Genomic DNA, 12,469 nt, shown 5'->3' with positions numbered 1-12,469 from the left:
GGGAAATGTCCATGGTGGCACGTTTCAAGCCTAAGATGTTTCAAATGATGAATATGGGATCAGTTTCTCTAAAGTATTTTACCTTGAGTAACATAGAGGCTTCTCATAGAACTTGAGGCTATCAGAATTCTTACTAGAGTTGGCCTCTTCCATGCGACCATGTCTAAGAGGGTTTCCGTATGTTTGAACTGCACTTCCAGCATTCATTTATATTTCTTACTTAGAGGCTCTTTTACTTGGCATCCTGTTTACTCTGAACCTTCTTAAACGTCTTAGCAGCTACTAATGCATATTGAGCTCCACAATAGTGTAAATGTTCCTGTCTACAATATAAATGAGTACTTTGAGTACAGTAAGAGCATTGTTACATTTTATTTTGAGAAACGGTGGAGGATAGTGATACATTCTGCATATAACACAAGATACTCAATAGAGGGACACGACGTCTATTTAATCTTTGCTACCCTAAAGAAGAACCTGAAAATTCTTTGAAAGAAGCAATCCTCTCATTACCTTTTGTGTATTTCTTGGTATTGAGGAAAGAGTTAAGAAACCATCTTAAATGAATTGAACTAAGAAGTGATTCTTGCTAACCACTATAATAGAGAAGGACATTTCATTTACATGAGGGGTTATATACTTACAATTTCTGCCGCCTTGCCTCACTATGATAAGAGTTCTACCCCACCCTATGAAATAGGGAAGTGAGAGTGACCTTGGAAATTATTATAAGTTAAAATTGAAAAAAAAAAAAACTGTTTTACGTGTCCTCTAGGCAAGTCCATCTTAAAAATGATATAAAATGTCCAGGGAATCAGAAAGTTTACCAAATTAGGTGAACAAATTAAAACGAAAAAAACTGTCTAGGAGCACTGAAATTTTTGAAGAAAAGACCATTTTCCCTATAGGAGATACATTTATTGCTTTAAGATATTGCAATGATTAAGATTCATTTTAATACACATTGAGATAGAAGGAAATGGAATTTGAAAGTACCTGAAGGGCATCCTGATGTTCAGCCGCTCTGCATACTTGCACAGCGTGTCCCATGGAATGTGAATTTTAATGAACATGATGTCAGGGCTGGCGATAGCTGGCTGCAAAGGACAGCAAGACAGGCACCGTTACTGAGAATCAGAGTTGACGTTACCTTGTGATATGATGGGGAGTTCTCTTGCATATGCACATTTGTTGTCTCTGAGTTAAAAGGAACTTATGTAAAAATTGTAAAATTAAAAAATCCTTGATGAGAAAGTAATGATGACATTATATGTAAGAAAAAAATAGCCACCTAAGAACTACTGCATTTTCTCACATCAGTCATTATCAAAATCCAGAGTCTCCACTTAAGGAACCCATAAGTCAATAAGAATATAAAGTTATTCTTGACAAACACTTTATCATGATCTTCTCCTTCCCATTTGGAGGTCATAGAGAACACTGTCACTTGCCACTAGTATTTTTGTTTTGTTTTCTTTTTTTTTTTTTTTGGAGACAGAGTCTCAGTATGTCACCCTTGGTAGAGTGCTGTGGCCTCACAGTTCAAAGCAACCTCAAACTCTTGGACTTAGCGATTCTCTTGCCTCAGCTTCCCAAGTAGCTGGGACTACAGGTGCCCTATTTTTTGTTGTAGTTATCATTGTTGTTTGGCTGGCCAGGGCTGGGTTCGAACCCACCACCTCTGGTGTATGTGGCCGGCATCCTAGCTGCTGAGCTACAGGTGCTGAGCCTATTTAATTAATTAATTTAATTTCTACAGTGTTTTACTGAGCAACTAGTAGATCCTCAATTCATATGCTAGTTCCTGTGATAATTCTAGAGAAAATGTAATACAGATCATACAAAATTGTCATATTTGCATGGTTGCTCTTGACTTTTCATACACTTTTATAAATAAATGAGATCTTCCTACCTCAGCCTCCCTAACAGCAAGAACTTGAAGTGTCTTCAACCAGATAAGAGGTTTCTAAGCAGAGCTAAATGCACATCAGAATTATCTAAGGAGGTTTTTACAGAATGGGGTACTCTGGTCAAAATCCTAGAATTGGATTCCACTGTTTGAATTTTTTGATCAAATCTCTTGTCATATAAACAGATGCCTTTCTGAACCAGGTAAAACATCAAGATTCTTAGATGTGGCCCAGCAATTTAAAATAAGTAACTAATTAACTGATTACTCAGGCATTATACGGATTACTTATGTTCACATTCTACCTTTAAGAAAAATCTGACAGTTATTTATTATGATATTACAATGTTGGAGGACCACAAAGCGAGGGAGAAGTTTGTGGCCATTCTAGCATCAAATTATGCAGCACTGATCTTTTATGTGGTGTCAGGAGCTGAAAGTCTATAACGAAAGAAAAGCCGCTGCTTCCACTTAGACACGCTCACGGGTCAGACACAACTGAGCTGCATTTGATGAACACTGCCTGTTTAAATTTCATGTATCAATTTAGGTTAAAATTATATATGTGTAAAAATTAAACTGCCATTTTTTATATCCACATATTCACAAACTCCCACATTTTAAACAAACAATCTTTGTTTCATGGATTTGCCAGAAAAAATATTTCTACCTTGTTTTATCAGTATTTCTAAATAGGATTTGGAGACCGTGCTGTTGGACTAATACATATATTCAACACAGAAGTCAGCCTGACCCCCCTGACCATGGAGCTGGGACTTGCACACGCCAGCTAAAAAAAAGGAGGGGGCTTTTTCTACTAATGAGAAACGTAGTCTGAGTTTCTCACTAGAGGATGTCTGAGACATTTTAATCCCCATGGACTTCCTAAAAATATACAAGCAGGTGATAAAGCAGGCTGATTTTTTAAACTTTTGAGCATGTGTTGTTTTTTTCCTCTTAACTTCCTATATTTTACAAAGCACCACATGAACAGAGCAAAAGATCCTGTCAGTGCAGTTTCCAAAAGGACATCTTCTACTTGGAATAGGTTTGTTTCAAATGAAAGACAGAGATTATTAAAATGAAAACTGACAATGCCAGAAGTAGATCATAAATACATATAAGCCTTTGAATTCAGACCAGCTTTACACATGTTAGTTATACCCAGGGAAAATATATATAATCTTTAAAGGACCATTGATTCCCTCAAACAGCTATTTGTTAAAAATACATTCATCAACATCTGGAAATCTGTCATAATCAAGGAAAAGGAGAATGTTATGCTGATGTTTCCAGGATCTTTGTATTAAGTGTTCTAGGCTGGGTGGAAATGTTTCTGTACATAAATGGTAGAGATGAGAAACTTTTAGAACATAAAAAAACAGAAGTATCATTTATTTTAATGATCCCTTCATTCAGGGCAAGGGAAAGATGTAGTTTATGTTTTATTATAGTGCCATTTGATCCTATAATTCCTCTATTAGGTATATATCCAGAAGACCAAAAATCACACTACAATAAAGATATTTGTAGCCCAATTCATAATTTCTAGGTCATAGAAGAAGCCCAAGAGCCCATCGATCCATGAATGGATCAATAAACTGTGGTATATGTACACCGTGGAATACTATGCAGCCATTAAGAAAGATGGAGACTTTACATCCTTCATGCTCACATGGATGGAGCTGGAAAATATTCTTCTTAGCAAAGTATCCCAAGAATGGAAGAAAAAGTATTCAATGCACTCAGCTCTACTATGAAACTAATTTATAGTTTTTATAGGAAAGCTATAACCCAATTTTAGCCCAGAAGCATGGGAAGAGGGGAGAGGGAGGGGAAGGGAGGGGGGGAGAGTGGGTGGAGGGAGGGTGATTGGTGGGATCACGCCTATGGTTCATCCTATAAGGGTACATGTGAATCTCTCTAAATGTAGAATATAAATGTCTTAACACAATAACTAAGAAAAAGACACGAAGGCTATGTGAACCAGTTGGATGAAAGTATTTGAAATTGTATACAGAAACAACACACTATACCCCATGATAGTATTAATGTACACTGCTATGATTTAATAAAAAAAAGTTTATAAACAAAACAAATAAAAATAAAATAAATAAATAATTTTTTTTCCTGCTTTACCCATAAAAAGGTCTTTCACTCAAAATGATAATAAAGATCTTTCTTTTAAAATTATGATGTTGGCTACTGCTATAATACCACTTTGCCTTTCACTTACCAAGAACAACTTAAATTTCCTGAATCCTGACTGCCTACTTAGAAGAATCACATAGAACAGTACAAAACCCACAGTGTTTGAAAATACTAAGACTTAGGTACAGTTCCCATCTCTACCATTTACCAGCTCTGTGACCTTGGGAAAATTACCCACTTCTGAGACCCTCAGTTTTCTCACTTAAAAAGTTCAACAGAATTGTGAAGGCTATGAAAATCCATGCATGTAAAGAGCCCAGGCCTAACAGGTTCTCCAGAAATGTTTGTTCTTAACTGAGAGCACAATTCTCAAATCAGACACTACCCAAAATGATGGTTAATTTCAGAGCTTCACTAGAATGCTTCTCTCTCTTTTTCCTCCTTAGAATGTAGGCACCTAATTCGTCTTTGGTAAAGACTGTTTCTGGTTTTATAAGCCTTCTACAATAGACCTTTGAGCTATACCAGTATAACTCCAGTAACAATCTGTGACTTAGGAAAAACTCTTTTGTACAAAGACAATATTAAAAGCCCTAATTTCACCAGTGTACAAGTCATCCAAGTTAAAAAAAAAAAAAAACTTGTACCCCTAAATCCACAGCAATTAATAAAAAATAATTTAAAGATCTAGCTTGATGAATTAAATATCTTTCCTGGGGAAACATAAACTGGTCATAATTTTTTAAAAATACATACTTCTGTAGACTTTCTACACTACAGTTTCTTTAAAAGATCTCTTTCCTTTTTATAATCTTTACTTGTCTTATGTCTATATATTATTGTTCTTGTCTTTATATATTGTTTGCTCCTGGGAAGATCTGGGTTCTTATTCAGCAGTTATTTACAGAGAGAGAAAATGAGACTCTGAACGTTACAGACAACTTGTCTAATCCTCATTTCCCCCGAAACTGGAATGGAGACCTCCAATGAAGTTGAAAGAGTCAAGACTCAAGCAAAAATCAATCTGTGCCAGACAGGGGTGTTCTACATGCAGAATCACGTGAGGCCGACTAACCAGGACCTAGAGAAATCCACTGGTCATTCACATTCTCTTTAATGGCTCCATGAAAGATTTGAAAGTGGAATCCCTATTAGGGAATAGGAATCCTGGGACAAGCAATCATTTTTAGGACCTTGACCTTACCCTGGTGTGAATGGAGTTCTCATTCTCCCTCAGAGCATCATAATTTCCTGAAGTCTAGGCATGTTGGCTGCCACAATATAGCAGTTGCATGAAAGAATGGCAGCAATTGCCAGCTTGTTTCTGATTTTTTTTTACTTTTTTTTTTTATTAAATCATAGAAGTGTATATTAATGCAATCATGGGGTACAATCTGCTGGTTTTATATACAATTTGAAATATTTTCATCAAACTGGTTAACATAGCCTTCACAGCATTTTCTTATTGTGTTAAGTCATTTATATTCTACACCTAGTAAATTTCACATGTAGCTTTGTAAGATGCAGGGTGAGGTCCCACCAATTTCCCTCCCTCCTCCCATCCTCCCCCCTCCCCTCCCCTCTGTCTAGTCTATCCCCTTCTTCTTGGGCTACAATTGGTTTCATAGTAAGACTGAGTACATTGGATACTTTTTCTTCCTTTCTTGAGATACTTTGCTAAGAAGAATATGTTCCAGCTCCATCCTTGTAAACATGAAAGAGGTAAAGTCTCCATCTTTTTAAAGGCTGCATAATATTCCATGGTGTACATACACCCCAATTTATTGATCCATTTGTGGATCAATGGGCACTTAGGCTTCTTCCATGACTTAGCAATTATGATTTGGGCTGCAATAAACATACTGGTACATATATCTTTGTTACAATGTGATTTTTGGTCTTCTGGATATATACCTAGTGGAGGAATGGTAGGTTTGAATGGCAGGTCTATTTTTAGATCTCTAAGTGTTCTCCAAACATCTTCAGTATAGTATACATAACTAGAACCTGGTTCCTCCCCGGCCCTTCCCCACAGCTGCCATCTGGTTTAAGCAGTATTTTGCTCACATTCTTACCCCCATCAGTCTCTTCTTAGTACAAGGGTCAGAAAGATTATTTAACATGTAACTCAGAGCATGCCATTTCTCACAACCGCGTTTCAATCAGAGTGAAAGCTGAAGGTTTTCCAGGGCCCGCCCAGCCTTCCTTGCTCTCACCTGCAGTATCTCCATAACCTTCTCTGTAGTGGAGCTGCAACATATCCTACTTAGTAAAGCATCTCAAGAATGAAAGAAAAAATATCCAATGTACTCAGTACTATTATGAAACCAATTTACAATCACTCACAATTTCCTATGAAGAATAGATCACAACTATGGCTCAAGATGAAGAAGGGAGGAGGGGGATGGGAGGGGAGAGGGGAGGTCAGATCGAGGGAGGGTGAATGGTGGGATCACACCTATGGTGCATAATGCAAGGGTACATGTTCGATCTGTTAGTATAGAGTATAAATGTCTTAACATAATAATTAAGTAAACGAGATGTGGTATATATATTAACCAGTGTGATATACGTGTTCCTAATTCTATATGAAATCAGCACATTGTACCCCACAAATGCATCAATGTATACATGATCTATGTGTTTATGATTTAATAAAAAACTAAAAATAAAAAGCTTCTCTGTAGTGACCTGCCTCTGACTCACTCTGTGCCCCTCATCTGGTCGCTCGTTTCTATCTCCCTGCCTTTCCCTGTTCTCTTTACATTCTCCCTTCATTTCCCTATAGGATTCTTGTCTTCTTTTATTTCTGAAAGAAGATACTTTGTTTTGTTCATTGATGTATCTCAGACCCTTAGTTCTGTGCTAAGTAGGCATCTGTTAAATGGATGAACGAATTAACTTACTCTGGAAACACACTTGCATCATCTGAGCAAGAGATGATGGAGAGGAGAAAGCAAAGAGGCCTGAACTATTCAGGAAGAGGCTGTGTCAGGATTCACATCCGCATCCCAGACAGCTTGCCTGGTGGTGATTACCACACAGTCCAGAACTGCCAACCCCCAGGATGTGAAAGAATCTGATAAACTTAAATAAAGGGGATACTTTAGAGGGATATTTCTGCATTATAATGACTATCATGAATGAATGAAATTTCAAGCTAAGTGTACACACAGGTATAACGTTTCTTATTTTGTATGTCTTAACTTAAAAAATATATATATATCTTTATCAACCAGTATGAACTGTCTTCTTTTACAGTTTCCTCAGTTTAATCTCTCTCTTTTTGTACATCTAGTTAAAGCCGACGAAACAGAAGAAAAGAAAACTAGTTCCATTTTATTGCAGCTATTGGGCAGGGAACTGGTGAAGGGATGATACTGTCAGGGGGAAAGAAAACCTTTTCCCTGGGAACCCAAAGCTGCCAATCTGGCACTATTCTGCTCAACTGTGATGAAGGCACGCTTCTCAGAGGGAACAAAACACCCACAAGCTTCACGCTTTACATTATTGGTTAATTATTCCACCCTGAATTCCCAAGAGGTGGAAGAGTCATTCTTCAGGGAAGAGAAGACTTAAAAACTGCATTTTTACAAAGTTGTTCAGCCAGTGATTGGCACAGAGTGCAAAGAAAATAAGATGTGGTTGCTCATGGCTCGCAGGCTTAAAATAAAAAGATAATACTGATAGGAACTGGAAATGGACTTGGATTATAACGCATGTAGCCTGACAGTTACAAATCACTACCTGTTCATTCAAACAGCCTTCAAAATGCATCCTTCTCTGCTGATGATATCACCTAGAACCCGCCTCAACATACAATTTAACGTGTATTTGAGAAGGACCCTGTGCAGGCTCAGTGCCTGGCTCGTCTAAGTGTAATTCAAAAATAAAATGGAGAGAGAAAAAAGGGAAACCTTCTCTAACCTTCGTGTTACAGCTAAGAAATCCAATCCCTGCTGACATTTTCACAAATCGATTCTCACTTTCCTCTAGTCACAAGCCTTAAATATTTTCAATTTAATATTGATTAAAGTTAAATTGCAACCAACAGCCACAGGCTTCAATAATAAAAACTTTGAGACCAAAATAAATGCTTATGATAGCACAAAACACTAAATTTCATAGTCTAGATAGCTATAAGTGTTTATATACTAGTTGTAAATTAGCATAATATTTAATCTAAAAATATATTCAGGTTCTGTCTTGTCATTATGAAGTTCCTTTTCAAGTCCGTTTGCTTAGAAGTGAAATACACTTTTGCATGACATTGATTTTCTGTTTAATAGTGTGGTGGGCAGAATTATAAGCAGGTTCCAAGATCTCCTGGCCTTTCTGTGAATGCCTGATACCATCTCTGGGACACATACACAGGATGTGATAGTCACTTTCATAATTAGGCTGTGTTAGATGGCACATTTAATATTAAGAAACAGAGATTCCATTTCATAGCAAATGAATTCCTAAAAAGGGCTGAGTTTTTTCCTACAAAAAGAGATTCAAAATAACAGACGGGCACAAGGAAAACTCTCCAGAGCTGGCTTTGTAAACGGAGGGGGCCACGTGGTGAGGAATGAGGATGACCTAAGATCAGGTCCTAGCTGATGGCCAGCAAGGAAATGGGAACTTCAGTTCTACAACCACAAGGAACGGAATGAGCCACAACTGCATGAGCATCCAAATGTGTCCTGAGCTGCAGGTGTGAACGAGGTCTGCCCAACACCTGTGTTTAAGTCATGTAAGTCTTGTGAGAGACTGAGCAAAGAGCACAACCTGAACTTCTGCCCTACAGAACTGAGTAAATATATGGATTTTGTATAACAGACCTTCTGAACTTACTCCTTTATCTAACTGGAAATTTATATCTTTTGATTCATAACATCCCAATCATCCCTGCTCCCCCTAATGAAATCTGCTCCTGGGAACTACTATTTCCTTCTCCACTTCTATGAGATCATCATTTTTAGAGTCTACATATTAGTGAGATCACGTGGTATTTGCCTTTCTTTCCCCATCTCACTCCACTTAACATGTCTCCTACTATAGTTAATAATGTATAATAGTCTTAAAAAATCCTAAGAGAAAGAATGTAAAGTGTTCCTACAGCGACAACTATGTGAAATAATGCAGTTACTTCATTAAGTAATGAAGTTCATTAGATTGAGCCATTTCATAATGTCTAGATACTTCAAAGCATTATTTAGTACATGGCAAATACATATACTTCTATTTCCCAATTTTTTAAAAAAACTATTTTTGTTTTAAACTTCTAAATTTGTGATAATTTGTCAACCAGAAACAGAAAACTAATACGAATAGTTTCAAGAAATGTTGATTTGAAACCAGGAGGCATTTTGTGTGTACGTGTGTGTGTGATATAATGTTAAAACACCTGTGTTGCAAAAATAGTTGTGTTCATCTAAACTGTATTTGTTCTAGCAGGTTGATATAATAAACTACACCTTGGGATAATTAATCTAACCTGAACCAACTCAACTATTAAAGATGCTACTGTTATTATTCTTAGTATTAGGACCATAATTAAAGATAACCCTTTTGTAAAAATAACTTTGACAAGTAAAATAAATAATTGTAAAACATTAATTTGAAAAGACAATTTAGAAATCTCGAGTTTCTTTAATACTCTATTCAGTGTTCCGGATCGTCCTCCTCACTCTTCTCAAACACCTTTCGTCTGTTTTAGTTCTGAAATCCAGTCTGTAAGTTGCTCCCTCCCTCCCTTTCCTTCCTCTCATTCCCCTTTCTCTCTCCCTCCCTGCCTCCTCTGCTAGTTCTTCCTCATCATCATCTAAGAAAATAATTATAAATAAAACCAAGGAAAGAGACAAAAGCTCTCCAGACATCTTTTCCATCTCCAGCGATTGCTTTCCTTCCTCTCATTGAGAAATCATCAGTAAATGACATTGGCTCCTGCCTCCATGTTTTCACTATCAATTCACTCTTCAATTCCTGCTAGTCTGTCTAACTTGTAAGTGTTTCTCCTGAGAGAATGACTCTCACTGCTTATACCAATGGTCTCCAGGTCCGTCCAGTGAATGGGCTGCCTTTTCACTGCACTGGACTTCTCAGCAGCAGTCTCATGGCCACTCTTCCCCGGACTTTGCATCCCTGTTCTCTTGCTGACTACTATTCCCCCTCGGACCTGTATTTATTCTCCTCTCCTTCCCTGCACATGCTCAACTTTTTCTCATTCTTGCTAACATCTGTTGTATATCACTATCGACATTCTAAGCATGAACATATTGACCTGCAGGTCAGACTTCTCATTTGGGCTCCAGACACAAATTTTAAACATCTGTTGCATTTCTCAAAGATACTTCTATTCCTAGCTTGTGATGTTCATCCCTATAATTACTATCCTCACAACTACTATTCCCACGTCTTCCCCCAACTGACCTCGACATAAGCCATTCTGGCACCGTTTCTTTGTCTCTTAGGTCACTTAGAGTTTGAATTTATAAAGGATACACTAGTTAGGAAGAATTTTAAGCACTGTACTAATAAGTAGAGTTTCAAATCATCTTGATGAGATCATCTTTATTGGGCAACGTCACTGAACTACTGTTTGAGTTATGCAAGTATTAGGCAAGTGAAAGGAATAGAATGAGATTATTTTAATTTGCGGCACTTTCGTTTTCTTAAGTGGGCAGAGTTCCTTTGAGAGATTCAGGTTAAATTTCATTAGGTTTCCAGGACCTTTTCAGAAAGAAGATATGAAAATCCCCCAATTGTGCTTCAAAACTATCATATCTTCTGCAAAACTGCTATGAAAAGAAGTCATTTACCTTAATGAGGAGAGATAAGGGAAACTTACTGGAAAGAGGGAGCCCAGACTGGTGACTTGTTTTCAACATCATGGTAAACAGAATACAGGGTGGCTGGTTCCAGTAAAATTTGACGTTGAGGTTGAATATACCATTGGATTCAGTTGTCCTGGCTCTTTATTTAATGGAGGGGAACAAATTCTAAGAATGTGAACGTCAACTAACAGCACCCTAATTAGGGAGGCCAGAATAAAAAACTTCCCTGTCCAGGAATAGCAGTGGACAAAGGGACACAACTCCACTGAGAGCCAAACTAAACACAGCATTGGGAGTGAGTCAAGAGTGAAAGCTTATGAATGAATGAACTTCCCTTTAAAGGCAGAATAGGGCTTTGTTTGGATGAGTAACATTCAATATTATTCTCAGGAGAAGATGGAGGAATGAGGGAGAGGAAGACTCAGAAGAGAGTCTGGACATTTTGATAAGGAAAATAAGTGGAGACTGTGAAATACCCGTCACAAACGTGCGATTTCCCTGTCTGACTCTCATACTGACTGCACAGTCAGTGAAGTCACGGTCTCATCTGCTCACTGGATTTCTCAGAAACTTGTTTAGTATTTGCCAAAGTTATTTGCTGGATAAAAAGTAGTTAGAGGTAAGTGAGAGAAATAGTTACCAGTATCATAACAGAATGTACGTATAAACTGCTCTGGTAGAAGATGAAGAAATGATTCATTCTATTATGTGGAGGGGAAATCACAAGAAAATCAAATTAGTAGACGTCTGTTGCAAGACTAAGTTTATGAGACATTTTTCAATAAATACTTCTCCACAGTTCAATTAGTCATCAATGATAGAGATATTTTCTGGGTTCAATTAGTCATCAATAATAAAGATATTTCCTGGGTTAAACTTCCAAGAAGAGGTATGTAAAAGATAAAAGATTCGACAGAAAATTGAAGTCAGGCTATAATTGGGTTATAGCTTTCATATGAAGGCTATGAATTGGTTTCATAGTAGGGCTGAGTACATTGGATACTTTTTCTTCCATTCTTGAGATACTTTGCTAAGAAGAATATGTTCTAGCTCCATCCATGTAAACATGAAGGAGGTAAAGTCTCCAAAAAGGGAGAGGAAGGGAGGGGGGAGAATAGGTGGAAGGAGGGTAATTGGCGGGACCACACCTACGGTGCATCTTACAAGGGCACATGTGAAAACTTACTAAATGTAGAATGTATATAAAACCAGCACATTGTACCCCATGACTGCAGGGGTACACATGTACACAGCTATGATTTAATAAAAAAAAAAGAAAAGAAAAAGAAAATTGAAGTCAGGATTATCCCTTGCTTGGTTCCATCACCCTAGGCAGTGCATGAATAATCCCTTACTCACGGGACCATGTCATTGAACATCTGTTATTTTACACATATTAAATGGGTTTCAGTAAATATAAATGGATTAGCTTTTCTAGGGTTACCCCAAGTTATAGATCAGTATTTCCAAATGTGTGCTCCTCAGATAACTAATCACAGGAGATGTGTGATAGGGAGAAAATAAAGCATTCCAGTGTTACAACTAAGCACCAACTCCCACTCCGATAAAGCTTATTAGCAAAGAATCT

At 37.4% G+C, this 12,469-nt stretch overlaps 1 protein-coding gene across 1 annotated transcript in view; it reads right to left on the bottom strand.

Moving 5' to 3' along the window:
• ANO3 (anoctamin 3) overlaps positions 1–12,469 on the bottom strand; it is a 413,466-nt gene that overhangs the window by 116,360 nt on the left and 284,637 nt on the right. Inside the window, 1 exon segment of the mRNA XM_003781189.2 lies at positions 997–1,097. Coding sequence (XP_003781237.2) covers positions 997–1,097 — 101 coding nt within the window.

This window comes from Otolemur garnettii, unplaced genomic scaffold, assembly GCF_000181295.1.
Source record: "Otolemur garnettii isolate 467f Iridium unplaced genomic scaffold, OtoGar3 scaffold00001, whole genome shotgun sequence".
Lineage (NCBI taxonomy): Eukaryota > Metazoa > Chordata > Mammalia > Primates > Galagidae > Otolemur > Otolemur garnettii.
The sequence above is the reverse complement of the archived record's forward strand: the minus strand, read 5'-3'. Positions and strand labels throughout refer to the sequence as shown.